The sequence below is a fragment of the Neoarius graeffei genome, chromosome 1 (genome assembly GCF_027579695.1).
Source record: "Neoarius graeffei isolate fNeoGra1 chromosome 1, fNeoGra1.pri, whole genome shotgun sequence".
In the NCBI taxonomy this organism is placed as follows: domain Eukaryota; kingdom Metazoa; phylum Chordata; class Actinopteri; order Siluriformes; family Ariidae; genus Neoarius; species Neoarius graeffei.
In genome coordinates this window covers 15,847,480-15,865,485 of record NC_083569.1, presented here as the reverse complement: position 1 = coordinate 15,865,485, position 18,006 = coordinate 15,847,480, and the positions used below count along the sequence as shown (strand labels likewise).

The 18,006-nt window shown below is 42.7% G+C and overlaps 1 protein-coding gene across 1 annotated transcript in view; it reads left to right on the top strand.

Moving 5' to 3' along the window:
* Window positions 1-533: 533 nt before the first annotated feature.
* Window positions 534-18,006, top strand: part of psmb5 (proteasome 20S subunit beta 5) — a 24,291-nt gene continuing 6,818 nt past the window's right edge. The window contains exons 1-2 of the mRNA XM_060929987.1: window positions 534-767; window positions 9,399-9,705. Of these exons, the coding sequence (XP_060785970.1) occupies window positions 561-767; window positions 9,399-9,705 (514 nt within the window). The 5' untranslated portion in view covers window positions 534-560. The remainder of the gene's footprint in view (window positions 768-9,398; window positions 9,706-18,006) is intronic.

Here is an 18,006-nt window from a genome sequence, read left to right as displayed (position 1 = left end):
AAATCTTAAATAAATAAAAATAGAAGTTCTACTTAAATGGCAAAATGAATGGGAGGTAGAATTCAATGCAAGGCATTATCATGAGATCCAGGAAAATGTTTGGGGGAAAAGGTCTCAACAGAAGGGAAGAGGTGATACTGTATATAGTAGACTAAGATTGGGTCACACAGGTCTTAATGGCACTCTACGGTTAATAGGGAAGAGTAATGGCTTATGTAGTGAATGTCATGTTCTAGAAGATGTAGTTCATGTTTTATTTAATTGCAATAAATACACAGAACACAGACAGCAATGGAGAGAAAGAGAGGCTGATAATGGAATAGAAAACATCCTTAAGGAATAAGGAATGCAGAGAGATAGGATCAAATCCCTATTTATCTTAATGATACAGGTTTAATTAAAAGGATCTAGGATCCTTTTTTCTTAAACTTCAGATAGCCATGATAGTCTGCTAATTCCCTTTACAGTACAGCTCCTGTACAGTAGGTGGCGGTATGCACCAAAGAGACGTGATCCGCCAATAAACCAAAGAAGAAGAAGAAGCCGAGCTATTTGTAAAGATGGCGCTGGCTAATGTGTTGAAGAGTGAGTGTGCGGATTTTGAACAGCCGTTTCCATTTGGCTGTGGATTTAACGATGCTGATCTTGGCTTTGATAAAATTTCAGAAGAACGTTTCAATTTGGCATTGAAACCTCTTGAAGGAGAAGAAGATGGAATTGAGAGGAAAATTGAGTTTCTTCACGGAACGACCACCTTAGCATTCAAAGTGAGTTACTAGTCTCTGTGTGGAGTTAGCTAGTTCTATCTGGGGAATATTGTTGGGCTTGTTGAGATATTTATGAGAAAAAAATAGTGTTTAAACCCTTGTGGCAAACAAGGCTAGATGTATTTTCAAAAAAAAAACAAAACAACTACTAACACTTTCTAGCTAACACTTTTTGTAGTGCCATTTGCTGTATTGTAGCCAGCTTAAAACAATACGTTAATAAATAATTCGAGCCGTGTGTGTCATATATATAATGATCGACACTGAGTACTTCCCCAGGGTCCTAAGCAAACCGTTTTTCTTATTCATGCGCATTACTGCCGTCTTACTGTAAGTTTACATCCCAAATGGCTTCGTCATCCCTACATCAGTGCAATATAAAGTTTTGCCTCCTTGCGCACTACCTAGTGCATTTAGGTTTAGTATTTTCCCCCCTTCTAGACACTTAAGTTGTCATTATTTCTTTTAAACGAATCAATTGACAGTTTATTTGTATAGCGCCTTTTAACAGTAGGCATCATCACATCAGTTCAAGCCTATTTTATAATTCTGCATTTAGGGTTGTTTTACAATCAGGGTACAAAGTTTGTGTCACAGGGGTCCAAAATTCAAATGGATTCAAACTGGTTCTTGTACCAGTTTTTAAGTGAAGGACAAGTTAAAGAACAGATTTCAGGTAATTTTTTGACGTGTATGGTAGTTTTGTGTAATCTGCTATAAGATAAAGAAAAGTAGCAAAAACAAATGAAGTGATTCTCGGAGAGGACATTTTTTTTTTTTTGACAATTCAGAATCCACTACTTCCATAGTGCTTTTAAATATAAGGCTGTAAGCTTTGTCTTAGTTGTCTCTAATATTTATGTCCCAGTATCTTGACCACATTTTAGGATGAAAATAATCATTTAGATATGTTATTTTATATTGAAAAATGAGCTGTCTCGGAGAGGACATTTTTTTGACACAATTACATACTAATTTGATCAAAATAGTCTGAAAACTTACTGGCATTCAACATTAAAACTTAACTATGTTTCCAATGATATGGAACCAAATATTTGTTTTATGGTATAAAGAATGATTTAAGTGCATCCCTTTTGGAGCTACCTGTGGTCAAAAAAGCACTTTTTCTAAATGACACGAGTAATTTTGCTAAATATGTATTACAACACAGAGGGTTTATGGGTAGTCGGAGTGTGTTTCTCTTCTCTTGCTGGTGTGGGTTTCATGACAGTTTGAGTAGTATTGCCATTATAATTCTTTTAAAGTTACTGAAAGATCTGTGTTGACCACTAGTCTTCTGGATTTTCTAGATTAGTAAACATTTTTGAATCTACAGTGAGGGTTTTCTATTTGAGATCCAGATCATGGCAAAAATCACTCGGACATCAAAAAGTTTTAAAGTGTAACTGTTGAATGTGGCTGTGCATGAAATCTCTAAATATTAGTTTGACTTGGAAACTAGATGAACAGGCATGTTCCACAGACTGTGATGTGCCAATGTGGATACAACTGAGTATGTGAACAGTGCAACTTGCATAGCAATTGTATGCGTGCACTTGAGTGTAGTGAACGTGAAGTATATTTGCACCCTAACAGCCTACAAATTGGGATGTACATGCATCTAATATTTCATCAGGTTAGATGTACTGCCTCTTCTCGCCATACATGACTTGAGGCACCATTTGCATACATGTAGAAGGAGACTCCACCTCTCCACCATCACTTGACCTAAAAGCAAAATCAGAATCACTTTTCAGAATCAGAATCACTTTTATTGCCAGGTATGTGAACACACACGAGGAATTTGACTCCGGTTTCACTTAGCTCCCTTAGTACAAACGGATCAAAAAAAGCATAGACAAAAAACAAAACAAAAAGCTACAGTATGTACATGTAGAATCTTTTGGTGCAAAATGGTGCATAATACAAGGATGACTTAGTAAATATAAATATACAGTGTGCACAGTGACTGTATGAGTGTGCAGATATTTCATAGTTGATGTTACTGATATTTGAGTCCGGTTTTAGCTGTTCATCACAGACAGCCTGAGGGGAAAAAACTGTTCTTGTGTCTGGTTGTTTTTGCGTACAGTGATCTGTAGTGTCTCCCAGAGGGGAGAAGTTTAAGCAATTTGTGATCAGGGTGCGATGGGTCTGCAGAGATGTTACCTGCCTGTTTCCTGACTCTGGACAGGTACAGGTCTTGGATGGAGGGCAGGCTGACACCAATAATTTTCTCTGCAGACCTTATTGTCCATTGCAGTCTGTTCTTGTCCTGCTTGGTGACCGATCCAAAACCAAACAGTGATGGAAGAGCAGAGAACAGACTGAATGATGGCAGAGTAGAATTGTGTCAGCAGCTCCTTAGGCAGGTTGAGCTTCCTGAGCTGGCGCAGAAAGTACAACCTCTGCTGGGCCTTTTTGATGATGGTGACTGTGTTGGTCTCCCACTTCAGGTCCCAGGATATTGTGGAGCCCAGAAACCTGAAGATTTCAACAGCAGTCACAGTGTTGTTGGTGATGGGCGGCAGGGTGGGGGGGCTCCTCCTAAAGTCCACTGTCATCTCCACAGTTTTGAGCCTGTTCAGCTCCAGATTGTTCTGACCGCACCAACAGACCAGCCGTTCAACCTCCCGTCTGTATGCAGACTTGTCACCGTCTCGGATGAGGCCGATGACCGTTGTGTCATCTGCAAATTTCAGGAGTTTAACAGACAGGTCTCTTGAGGTGCGGTCGTTGGTGTAAAGGGAGAATAGCAGTGGGGAGAGCACACACCCCTGGGGGGCGCCAGTGCTGATAGTCCGGGTGTTGGATGTGATGCTCCCCAGCCTCACCTGCTGCTTCCTGTCAGTCAGGAAGTTTATAATCCACTGACAGGTGTAGGAGGGCACAGTGAGCTGGGTGAGCTTGGTGTGGAGGATGTCTGGAACAATGGTGTTGAACGCTGAACTGAAGGCCACGAACAGGATCCTGGCATATGTCCCTGCAGAGTCAAGGATGCAGGGTGTAGTGCAGTCCCATATTGATTGCATCATCTGCTGACCTGTTTGCCCAGTAGGCAAACAGTAGGGGGTCTGTGATGTCCTTCAGGTGTGACAACACCAGTCTCTTGAAGGACTTCATGACTACAGATGTGAGGGCTACAGGCCTAGTCATTCAGTCCTGTGATGGTGGTTTTCTTTGGAACCAGGATTATTATGGAGCGTTTGAAGCATGAGGGGACTTCACACAGCTCCAGGGATCTATTGAAGATCTGGGTGAAGATGGGGGCCAGCTGATCAGCACAGACCTTCAGACAGGAGGGTGATCTGGGCCGGGTGCCTTCCTGAACTTCTGTCTGCGAAAAAGCTGACAAACATCCTCTTCACAGATCTTGAGTGCTGGTGTGGGGTCAGAGGTGAGAGGAGGCAGAATAGCAGGGGGTGTAAATGGGTCTTTAATGTCTGGGGGGAGAGGTGTGAATGTGTTAAATCTGCAGTAGAACACATTCAACTCGTCAGATGGTTCATTGCAGTGTTGGGGGATGGTCTCCTGTAGCTGGTGATATTCTTCAGGCCTATCCACACTGATGCCGGATCGTTGGCTGAAAGGCTGTTTTTGATCCTTTCAGCGTAGCTCCTCTTAGGCTACATCCACATGACAATGGCAACGAGATTTTATTAAAAAAAAATATCGTGTCCACATGGGCAACGGATCAGTAAAATATCAGGTACATATATAAAACGATGCAATACACATGCCACACCTCTACGTGCGCTGTAAGACGGTCCCATCGGCGACACCAGAACAATAGACTTCTGTACTTCTACTTCTGTAGGACGCATGCGCATAAACCCCTTCTTCTACCCGGCGTGAAGCACTCCCAGGAACAAGGACACAACAAGAAGAAGAAGATGGCTGCGACTATGTGAGGAAATCGTGCCTTCTGTGTGTACAAATTAGTTTTATTAGTGTGCATAGTTTTATATAACTTAATTTTCTTATTGTGTGTGAACATTTTGAAAAGCATTTTTATATAATTTATATAACTTTTTTTATATTGTGTGAACATTTTGAAAAACAGTCTTATCCAATAAAAAAAGAAATTTAAGAAATGGTTCAGTTACTTGTTTATTTAAAAGAAAAGCTGTATACAAAAGTGAATGCAATGCAGTGGTTCATACAAAAGTGAGAGTGCTGCTTGTTCTAGTCATGTGGTTGTGACGTCATCGTAAACAAATCCGTTCTACTCATCCAGACGACTTCGCAACGGCGCCGTTGCCAGATTTTTCCACTCTGGAACCCGTTCACGTTTTGGGGCACCCAAAACGCCGGTGCCGTGTGGACGCCAGGCTGAAACGATAAACAATTTTATCAGATTCACCTGAATCTGTTGCCATGTGGACAGCCTCTTAGCTACTTTCACCTCTTTCGTCAGTGTGTTTTCTGGCCTGTTTGTACAGGACTCTGTCCCCACTTCTGTAGGCCTCCTCCTTGGCCTGGCGAAGCTGCCTGAGTTTTGCGGTGAACCAGGGTTGTTTGTTGTATGTGCGGAAGGTCTTGGTGGGCACACATACATCCTCACAAAAACTGATGTAAAATGCCATGATATCAATCAGTTCATGCAAGTCTGAAGCTGCAGCCTCAAAAACACACTCCAATCAGTGCAGTCAAAGCAGGCTTTGGCCTCATCGGACCATCTCCTCACCGTCTTGACTACAGGCTTAGTAGATTTCAGCTTCTGCCTGTAGGTCGGGATAAGATAGGCTGCATGGGGGACAGAGTGGTATGAGTCCTTTAAAACAGTGTAACAATGGTCCAGAGTGTTAGTGTCCATGGTGGGACACTTAATGTGCTGTTTATATTTTGGCAGTTCATGGCTGAGGTTTTGCTCTGTTAAAGTCCCCCAAAACAATGAGCAAAGAGTCTGGGTGGCTTTTTTTACTCCATGTTGTTTATCTGGTCAGTCGGGTGTTGTAACGCCTCAGTAACACAAGCCTGAAGAGGGATGTAGACCCCAACCAGAATAAACGAGGAAAACTCTCGCGGAGCGTAAAACGGTTTGCAGTTTATGAATGTCTCCAGATGAGGACTGCATGATTTGTTTAGAACCGTGACATCAGTACACCAACCTTCGTTAATGTAAAAGCAGACTCCGCCTCCCCTCGTTTTCCCCGTGAGCTCTTTCGTGGTCCGCTTGGTGCAGGTGGAGAGTGTCCGGTATGTGCTCACCGAGCCAGGTTTCAGTGAAGCATAAGGCAGCAGATCTGTTAAAATTCATGTTTGTGTTGAGGAGCAGCAGTTCGTCCATCTTGTTGGTCGGAAAGTGGACGTTAGCCAGGTGAATAGACGGGAGTGCAGTGCGAAACCCCCGCTGCCTCAGCCTGACGAGCGCGCCGGCTCGCTTCCCCCTGGTGTCTCCGGCGTCCTCGGTGGAGACCATGGAGAGCTGCTGCTCCTCCAACAAGTAGCTCTGGAAACCTTTCCAGATTGATGAAAAACGATGAAAAAACTTTACTGGTGGTTATTCCAATGTTTGAGTTCTTCTCTGGAGTATGTGACCAGAGAAGAAGCACAAGAAACACAAATACACAAAAACGTAGAATGTACAGAATCACAAAATATCACCATACGTCAGAGAGCGTTGTTTCTTGACAAGTTTCAGCAATCTAATGGCCCTTTTCCACTACCCTTTTTCAGCTCACTTCAGCCCGACACGGCTCGCGTTTCGACTACCAAAAACCAGCACGACTCAGCTCGTTTCAGCCCTGCTTAGCCCCTAAAACTCGCACCGTTTTGGAGTGGGGCTGAAGCGAGCCAAACCGTGCCGACTGAGGCTGGGGGCGTGAGCAGACACTCCCCTGTGCACTGATTGGTGAGGAGGAGTGTCCTCACATGCCCACACACGCCCCGCGAGCGCGCTGGGATCTGTAAATACTGTAAACCCGGAAGAAGGAGAATTACGAATTACGAGAATTTTTTCTGAAGCCTTATGCGCCTCGCCTCATCTATACGCTCTTGCCAGTATCTGTTGACGTTGTCGGTGACAACAAGCCACAGCACCAAGACCAGCAACACTAACGACTCCATGTCCTCCATGTTTATTGTTTACTATTCGGGTCGTGAGACTACTGCTGAAAAGCTCACTGAATCAGTGACATACAGAGCATCGTGGACGAGTTCGCGGAGCGCAAGGCTCGTCGTATGCCCTTCAAATAATGCGCGCAGTAGGCTATTGATGTTTTATTATGAGCCATGTACAGTATGTCACCTAATGTTTTTTTGTTTCTGAGTTACATGTTCGTTTGAAGGACTTAATGTACAAAATAACATATAGTTGCACCCTGTAGTGTTGAAATTGGTAAACACAGTGCATTCAGTGAGGTTTGCACCGCCCTCCTTTTATGTCTGACTCTTCCTGTCACCGTTGTGAGCGCTCTGAGCGCTCATTCGTATGCCCTTCAAATAATGTGCGCAGTAGGCTATTGATGTTTTATTATGAGCCATGTACAGTATCCTAATGTTTTTTGTTTCTGAGTTACATGTTCGTTTGAAGGACTTGATGTACTAAATAACATAGTTGCACCCGGTAGTGTTGAAATTGGTAAACACCGTAGTTGCGGACATTTTGTAGCCTAAAATGATGTTATGATAAGCTTTAATAAAGGGCCCGGTCATTTGCCCCGCCCCCGGCCCGGCTCTGACTTGTTCCGCCACTGTCACTGATGTCACTGTTTGCGCTGCTTAACGACATCACATGACGTCCACCCACTTTCGCTAACTCCACCCAATGTGTCCACCCACTTCCAGCCAGCACGGTTCAGCGCGGTTGTAGTCGAAATGCAACTCCAACAGCCCCACTCAGCTCGACTCGGCACGGCACGACTCAGCCGCGTTTGTAGTGGAAAAGCGGCATTAGGTCACTAGTTCGTTCAGCAGTTCCTGAAAGCACAAACTTCGCCAGATAACTCGAAGCAGTGTGTCATGGTCATTGGTCAGACAAAGAACTCTTCCACTGTTAGTGTTAGACTTGCGTCTTGCCCACGAGCTGCTAACTTAAAGATAATGATACTGTACTGTTTCAAATGTAATTACTGGTAACTGAAGCAACCCTAATGTGTTGTAATGTTAGCATGTTAGTAACATGTAATGGTCAAAAGAGTGAAGTAGGGTTTGGCGGTATCCAAATTTTGATACCTTTAAACTGTCTGTGTTTTCCCGGGGTATACGGTATTACCGAGAAAAAAATGTTTGTTTCGGCCTACTGTGTAACGTGCGCCTATACCGGCGGACCTTGTCCAGACCTGCGCCTATGCCTCAAATGTACTATTTAAAAGCAGCATAGCGAATTATGTGCATTGTGGTATGGATTAAGCAGCAAAGCGAATTTTGTGCATTGATGAATGGATTAAGAGATATTTCAAAGCATCACGCAACTCTTCCTTCATCTTGAAAATAGCATTCAACTGTCGTTTACACGTGTGCGTTGAAACGCCATTTGCAGCACTATTTCACCTACTCCATCAAAAAAAGTACACGATGAGCAGGATCATACCCTTTCAAGCATGGGAAATAAAAAAAGAAAAGAAAAAGAATCAGCCAACACCCAAGTCCGTTTAGACTGCGCGATAAACCATATTCTTCAGCGCAAATGAGGCGAACCTAATTCAAATGCGTGATAGCTGCACAAGGCAAAATCATATGGGCCCACATCATGCCATGGCGGGGAAATTAATAATCAAATGGCCTTACCTTGCTTAAAACGTTGTCTTGATCACATAACTCCTTACAATTATTCCACTTAAATCCATACGGTTTAACACACCCAACAAAGATAGCAAGCGCATTGCTAATTCCCACCAGAAACCTAACAGTTTACGCTATGATGTTTTCTTCCGTTTCTTCAGTAGAGGACATTTCAAACGTTTATTACCCACATCCCAAATGTCATACGTTATATTATTTTACCTTGTTGTTACTCATGTAACCTACTCAAAACACAACTCATTGGAGAGATCTCGTGGAAGTGGAGTACCCCAGGCTATGGTGTGCCTTAGGGGACATATTAGATTTTTTTCGATTTTGCGCGGTCATTTACATTATTGCTGGCGCTTCCTTTTCGTTTGGTTTGAAACCAAAATACTGCCACACTGCCGATGTTGTGTATTTTTTATTTTTTTTTGGCCACTAACTCGTTATCTTGACTTGCCATCTTTCAACCGCGGTCTCAGTCTCTTGCGAAGCTTTCTGTCAGACTCCAAATGTCACGCAGGGTTGCCATGGTAACGACATAAACAACCCTGCACGCGATGAGAACTTCTTTAGGAAATTGATAGAATTAGTGAAAATACGATCACACAGTTATTCGGGATGATCTTCAATTTATTATTTTATATTATGACCTCATGTACTCCATATTTATTTAGATATATATTTTTTAAAAATGACGGTAATGAGACCGATACCGTTGGTACTTTTGGATACCTCGGGATACCTTCTTACCGTAATACCGCCCAACCCTAGAGTGAAGTTTAACTATTAATGCACTGTATCCTTGCGGATGCTGCTGCATTATTCAAGGTTTTTTTTTAACTTTGCTGGAAAGTAAACAAATTTCGTTAAAATTACTTGTTTATTTTTGTTTTCTCTCAGTTTCAGCATGGTGTCATCGTAGCAGTGGACTCCCGAGCAACAGCCGGTTCGTACATTGCATCTCAGACGGTGAAGAAGGTCATCGAGATCAACCCGTATCTGCTGGGCACCATGGCAGGTGGAGCTGCTGACTGCAGTTTCTGGGAGCGTCTGCTGGCAAGACAGTGCCGCATCTACGAGCTGCGCAACAAGGAGCGCATTTCAGTAGCTGCTGCCTCCAAGCTGCTGGCTAACATGGTGTACCAGTACAAAGGAATGGGCCTGAGCATGGGGACCATGGTCTGTGGCTGGGACAAGAGGGGGCCAGGTAACTATGATACTACTTGCTTTGGATACCCAGTTCAAAATGAACAATTTTGTTAGGACAAAAAAACAATATGGGCTTTAAACTACAACCATAGTAGTGAAATAATATGGGACAACATAACTGTTCATTCCTGGGTCTGTTAATTTAACAAGCTTTAACCTGAAACCTTTGTGTAGTTTCCATACACAGATACTTTTTTTTTTTCTTGAACTGATCTCCATTCTTTTTAAATATTATTGAAGCGATGTCAAAGTTGAGGCCAAGGTTATTCTCATGGCTGCTGATTTTTTTTTTTTTTCAGTAATTTTGTTTGAATAACAATCGTTTACTTTTGCTGAGGTATAATATAATATGGTTGGTTTATGATTGGAAAATTATGTTGCAAATTAAAATATGGAATAAATATAATGGGGCATGGACGGACATCCTTTCCAACATGATCATTTGTTTTCCTATTTTCCATCACCACTTGGTGATGCTTTTACATGTACTAGTGCAACAATCCTTGTATCTTGGACATTCCAGAGTGATGAGACTGTCCAAGAGAGAACGGTCACACAGTAGACATGTTTAATGAGACTGTCCGTGTGGCTGTGACCATTGTGTTGCATTATGATGGATGCTGGTTGTCTAAGAACACACTTGGGTTATATCTATAATCTGATTGGAGAGAGGGTTTATGCGGAGCCTGTAGTGACTGGGGTCTTTTAGCAGTCTTCTGACACACATGGTTAATCTGCCTGCCATTTGGGAAATGATTCTGTAGAAGCTTCAGTGGTGTGTCTCTTAAACATTGATTTAGTTTATGCAACATTTACATCTTCATCCGTTACAAGAAGGGTCTTTTAACAGCAACTCTGATGCCTACTACACTTATTCCTGTCATTTAGTCTCATTTGGATCATTCCATATTAAATCTTTTTTTTTTTTTCTGGGGTATATAAACTTAATTCATGGGGAAAACCAAAATTGTAGGGTTGAAAGTCTGTTAGTTCCAAGAATAAACATTTTTTTTGAAGGACAGTGGGATTCCTTTTAAAAATCCTTGCTTGTAAACTTGTAAAAAATTAGGACTGAGAGGGGGGAAGGGGGAATACTACTTTTCCAAGAAGTATTTGAGATATAACCACAAAATATTCAGGATCAGACATGGGGGATATTACACTAGTGTGAAGATATGAAGTTGATCTTTGAGTGGTGAATGTATTATGAGTGAAATATTTTTCAACATGAGAAGATACACTTCATATCTTCCTGTCACCGTGTAATGGGGCTTTTATTTTGTTTATTTTTTAATATTATATAGGCACATCCACAAAAAATACATAAGTTAATGAAAGGAATTTTAATTTTGAACCGGTTCGTTATTTTTGACAACGTATGTTATATGTATGTTTTAGTCACCTGTAAAACTCTGGGAGTGATGTCACTGATATCCTCATGAGTGAAGATATTGGAAAATACTACTCCGTTCCAGGGCAGGGTTCCCCCTGGGTTCTGAAAAATATTCTCCACTTTTTTCCTTGTCAAACATTTTTTTTTTTTTTTTTTAAATATAAAGTTACCGGCTTATCAAAGTGAACTTAATACAGGTTAATACAATACAAGCACGTGCTCATTAATACACGTGCTCATTATTTACACTCTGGCTTCCTGCCGTCTCTTCAGTGCAGTTGGGTTTCAGTAAACTCGGGGATTTGTGGAGGTTGCGGTTGGTAAAGAACTGGACTTGCTTGAAATTCTTCAAGACGTTTCACCTCTTATCCGAAAAGCTTCTTCAGTTCTGTCTGACTAGTGGGGAGTTCCAGGTATTTATCCTCTTGTGGATCAAAAGCAACCCTAAGGAGTCATTGAGGTCACCTGGGTTGTTGAGTCATCCTGTAGGTGCACCTTTCCTGGAATTTCATAAACAATTAAAGCCACTAGCAGCCTTCACGGGCCCTCGCACGTGTGGTTCCGCAACCCAGGACATCCCGTCACCCAACAAAAGTCACATGTCATATATTCATCAAATGTTCAAAGGTGATGTGCATGTTGCAAATGCCATGACTGCTTGACAGATGAGAGATAGTCAGATAAGGACTGTGTGTGTTGTGAAAATGTACTTTTATATGTACAAAACTATACATGTCTTCTCTTTATCTCGTGCTGTAATCTTAAATCATCTTAGCTTTCCTGTGTCTGCAGTGTGTGTACACATGCAGAGTTTTCATGTCTGCAACAAAATGCACAATGATGGCAGTTCACTAATGTATAGATTTAGGCACTGCTTAAAAGCGGAGCTCCCATCTGTTTCTGGGTTGTAGAATTTTCTTATATCCTAGCCAGTCTCTTTTTTTTTTTTTTTTTTTTTTATTTCTTTACTGGCTAGCACTGGCCACTAGGTGGTGTGTATGACTGGTAATTACTAGCACTGGCCACTAGGCGGTGTGTATGGCTGGTGGTACACGGACAAACCACAAAAAATTGACGATGGGTTTACCATTTTTTCTTAGGTATGGTGCTCCGCTATTATTGTGTGTGCGCGTGTGCTCATAGATGTTGCGTGTGCATGTGAGTGCATACTTGTGAGTGTATGTGTGTATGCATAAATATGCATATGACTGTGAGTGTGCACAGAATTGTATGTTATATCATCAGACTCATGATATCCAATATTTTGTAAAGTTTCAGATCAATCCATCAATGAATTGAACATATTTTTTTTCCCCCATTTCCTGCTTGGCCAGATGGTGGTGCTGTGCTAGGCATCTGAGTTACACATGTGAATATCATTTACAATCATAATACACAATATTTTATATTTAAAGTGTCCGATCAATCAGTTAAGGCGTTGCCAATTTCTGGCACATTTCCTGCTTGGCAAGGTGGTGGCACTATAACAGACAGGCCCATTGGGCGTCAGGTTATCATAATATCTATTGAAGTAAGAAGTGTCCGACCATAGTCAATGCACTGTGGCTTTTTGACACGTTTCCTGTTTATGTGGCAAGATATTAAAATCATAAGGCCATTTCAACATATTACAAGATATTAAAAATCCCTTTGCAATTTAATATCAGCGACATCTTGGCATCACGTATAACAAATTTCATATGAACCTCATGAACCGTCTAGGACAGTGGTTCTCAACCGGGGGGGGGCACGCCCCCCTGGTGGGGCGCGGAGGTACTCCAGGGGGGTCGCGAGTAGGCTTCATGTATGGAGGGGAAAAAAAAAAAATCTGGGGCTAACAGGCTATAGTAGCTAAGCAGATGCAACACATTTACCCATGTCAAAATGCAGGACATTGGACTATTACATACAAATCAATACTATTATAAAATCTATCATAAAATCTTGTGTGTAGGTTATTTTAAGCCCGTGACGCGAACATGACGCAACGTCACGTGAGTGAGTCTGCATACCGTGGCCACCGTGTGAGTGCTTGCCACACACACTAGTCTGGTTTCTTGCCGAGTTAACTCGTGCCGACTCTCGCTAGTCTACTATCATCAATCCATCGATACAGCGCAAAACCCAAACAGTCTTTTTAAAGACTACTACCCCACACTGTATTTTTGCTTTCCCCATTTCAGCTCTACCCAAATAATTTGTTGTTTTTGTTGTTTTCTTACTGCTAGTCTACTACCCCTTTGCCTTTTTCACCCTGCGTGTGAAAAATCCAACTGTCACACACTCTCACACACACACACACACACACACACACACACACACACACACGAGTAAGTACACCATTCACACCTCGTTAAAATTTGCAACTATAAAATCCCCGAATAAAGATATCGATCGTGTTTCTCACTGATAAGCCCCATACGTTCCCTCTGGTTAGCCCCCTTAGCCTACTACAGACTTGGCCTACTACAGACTTATCGTTACAACTTTATTACACATGTTTATTCACAAATACTTTAACAAAATGGATAGATTTCTTGTCAAAAAACCCAAGACAACTGACGTAGGTCTACCACCAGCTGCGAGAAAGCTTCGGAGGTACGATGAATCATACCTGCAGTTTGGTTTTACTGTCACCTCTGATCTTCGTCCTCAGTGTGTGCCGAGGTGCTGGCAAACGAAAGCATGAAGCCATGCAAACTTAAAAGGCACCTCGAAACGAAGCATGCTGGCCTGAAGGACAAACCGCTTGAATACATTCAAAGAAAGCGTGATGGCCTGCATCAGCAACAGGCAACAATTTCCGTGCACAGCACTGTATCTAAGCAGTGCCTGGAGGCATCATATGTGGTGGCAAAAAGAATAGGTAAGCTAGGCAAACCGCACACTGATGCCGAGAAATTCGTTTTGCCAGCTGCGCAGGACATGTGCAGAATATTCTTCGGGGATAGTGCAGCAGCCAAATTAGGCACCGTGCCACTTTCAAATGACACAGTTGCTTGGAGAATTGCTGATATGTCCAATGATATCAGAGAGCAATTAATACAGTTTATTAAAAATAGTCCATACTATGCCTTGCAGTTGGATGAGTCTACCAATATTGCTGGACAGGCACAGCTTCTTACATATGTCAGGTATGTCAGGGATAAATTAAGTGAGGAGGATGTCCTTTTTTGCCGCCCTCTTCAGTCACACACAACTGGAGAGGCCATCTTCAATGTCCTTGATTCATTTATTCGCGAGAATGGGTTGGCGTGGGACCGATGCGTTGGCTTGTGCACGGATGGCGCACGAGCAATGACGGGCCGTGAGCAAGGTCTAGCTGCTCGCGTTAAGCAGGTAGCTCCACTTGTAAAATGGACCCATTGCATGGTTCATCGCGAAGCACTCGCTGCAAAAAAAATGCCGTCTCTGTTGGAATCCGTGCTGAACCAATCAGTAAAAATGATCAACCTCATCAAGTCACGGCCGCTAAACTCTCGCTTGTTTGAGGTCCTCTGTCAGGAGATGGGGTCAGAGCACGAACAGCTGCTTCTGCACACTGAGGTTCGCTGGCTATCCAGGGGGCGGGTGTTACAACTGCGAGATGAGGTGAAGCGGTTTTTGACACATCAATTCAGACCTGGCGAAAAATCTGGATGACCCTTTGTGGCTGGTGTGTCTCTCCTATTTGGTCGATATATTTGACCGCTTGAATGGCTTGAACCTGTCTTTGCAAGGCCGAGAAACTCACATTTTGCTTCTCGCAGGGAAAGTGGATGCCTTCAAGCAAAAACTTGACCTCTGGTGTGGCCGCATCAGTCGGGGGAACTGTGATATGTTCCCAAGCCTTGCAGACTTTATCAGTAATGCAGGCACTTCCCACGATTTCTTATCTGTCTTTCAAGCAGCGTCAGAGCACCTGTCGGTAATGAGAAAACAGTTTGCGGCATACTTCACAGAGGATTATCGCTCTTTTGCGTGGGTTCGAGATCCATTTGTGTGTACTGCTGACGAACTTCCAGTTGACATGCAGGAACAGCTTATTGAGCTGAAGAGTGACAGTAGACTTAAGGCAGTCTTCACCTCATGCCCTCTTTCGACATTCTGGGCAGCATTGATGCAGGAGTACCCGCAACTGTGTGACGTAGCCTTGAAACTGCTCATCCCATTCGCATCGACCTACTTGTGTGAGGCAGGATTTTCAAAAATGACTGCGCTCAAAACGAAATATCGCAATCGTGCGCAAACTGAGGATGACTTGAGACTGTGCTTGTCAAACATTTCGCCAAGAATCGAGGATCTTTGTAAGGCAAAGCAGGCTCAGGTCTCGCATTAACGCAAATGCAGGTCACAAAGGCACAGTAAAAAGTAAAACCTAAATTCACGCCTGGTCCCAATTCCCAATGATATCAATAGCCAGCTAATGATAAGCCTAATAAAATACCTAATAAAAACACTAATAATAATAATAATAATATCAACAACCAACAACAGCAATAATAATAATAATAATAATAGGCCTAATAATAATGCCTGAAAGAACACAAGTCTTGTACTACTGCCAACAGCTTAGTAGTAATAATAGGCCATAATAATAATAATAATAATAATAATAATTATTATTATTATAATTATAATAATGCCCGAAAGCAGATTAGAAATGTGGTGCTACTGCCAATTATAACAATAGCCTAATAATGATAATAGGCCTATGTATTTCTATGGAATGGATAATGCTGCTACTGCTACTAATAATAATGATGATAATAATAATAATAATAATAATAATAATAAATTATTATTATTATTATTATTATTATCATCTAGCCCAGGGCTATCTATCTATCGGTCGATATAAGGTGCTGTAGGTCGGGTGGCATCACTGCGGGTGAGTGTGTTTGGGGGGGGCGGGGCGAGAAGAGGGGCCCCCAACTGCAATGAACCAGCTTTGGTGGGGCCCAGGTTGCAAAAGGTTGAGAACCCCTGGTCTAGGAGGAGCATGTTAAAATTCATCATGTGTCAAAACACACATTCAAAACCCTATTCTTTCCTTTGCCAGTTGGTGGTACTATACCAGACAGGCCCATAACGGCTAAAGAGTATCAGAATCAGAATCATATTACAAGATATCAAGTTCAACATTCAGCAATATCTTGGCATATTATATGTTCTAATATTACAACATATCAAAAATCCCTTAGCAATTCAGCTTCAGCAATATCTTGGCATCATGTTTGCCAAGTTTGACATGAATTTGATGAACCATCTAGGAGGAGTACGTTAAAAATGACCATGTGTAATTTCACTCCAAATGGCCTTATGACATCACTCCAGAGTTCTACCTATTCATTTCAATGGAAAAAGGGGCGCTATGCCCGGGGCCAAAAGTCTGTGGCTGAGTAGCGGTGACAATGATTGATGTATGTATTAAATTTCATGAGTTTTCGTGCATGGGAAATGCCTCAAATAAGGCTAATGCCGCTTTTCCACTACAAACGCGGCTGAGCCGTGCCGTGCTGAGTCGAGCTGAGTCGGGCTGAGCGGGGCTGTTGGAGTTGCATTTCGACTACAACCGCGCTGAACCGTGCTGGCTGGAAGTGGGTGGACACATTGGGTGGAGTTAGCGAAAGTGGGTGGACGTCACGTGATGTTGTTAAGCAGCGCAAACAGTGACATCAGTGACAGTGGCGGAACAAGTCAGAGCCGGGCCGGGGGCGGGGCAAATGACCAGGCATTTTATTAAAGCTTATCATAACATCATTTTAGGCTACAAAATGTCCGCAACTGCGGTGTTTACCAATTTCAACACTACCGGGTGCAACTGTTATTTAGTACATCAAGTCCTTCAAACGAACATGTAACTCAGAAACAAAAAACATTAGGATACTGTACATGGCTCATAATAAAACATCAATAGCCTATACTGCGCGCATTATTTGAAGGGCATACGAATGAGCGCTCAGAGGTTGCAACGGTGACAGGAAGAGTCAGAAATAAAAGGAGGGCGGTGCAAACCTCACTGAATGCACTGTGTTTACCAATTTCAACACTACGGGGTGCAACTATGTTATTTTGTACATTAAGTCCTTCAAACGAACATGTAACTCAAACAAAAAAAACATTCGGCGACATACTGTACATGGCTCATAATAAAACATCAATAGCCTACTGCGCGCATTATTTGAAGGGCATACGACGAGCCTTGCGCTCCGCGAACTCGTCCACGATGCTCTGTATGTCACTGATTCATTGATCTTTTAAGCGGTAGTCTCACGACCCGAATAGTAAACAATAAACATGGAGGACATGGAGTCGTTAGTGTTGCTGGTCTTGGTGCTGTGGCTTGTTGTCACCGACAACGCCAACAGATACTGGCAAGAGCGTATAGATGAGGCGAGGCGCATAAGGCTTCAGAAATTCTCGTAATTCATAATTATTCTTCTTCCGGGTTTGCGGTGTTTACAGATCCCAGCGCGCTCGCGGGGCGTGTGTGGGCATGTGAGGACACTCCTCCTCACCAATCAGTGCACAGGGGAGTGTCTGCTCACGCCTCCAGCCTCACTCGGCACGGCTTGGCTCGCTTCAGCCCCACTCCAAAACGGTGCGAGTTTTAGGGGCTAAGCAGGGCTGAAACGAGCTGAGTCGTGCTGGTTTTTGGTAGTCGAAACGCGAGCCGTGTCGGGCTGAAGTGAGCTGAAGCGAGCTGAAGTGAGCTGAAAAAGGGTAGTGGAAAAGGGCCATAAATGTGGCAGCATAATAATCCTTCGAAAGCAGTAGGGTCTTCACACTGAACGGTGCTCAGGCCCTAATTAAAAAGATGGATTGAGGAGATTTAACTAGTTTTGTTGGAACTTTTATTGATGTAAATCTTGAATCATTCCTGTAAAAGTGGTGTGGTGGGTGGGGTGTTTTTTTTTTTTTTTT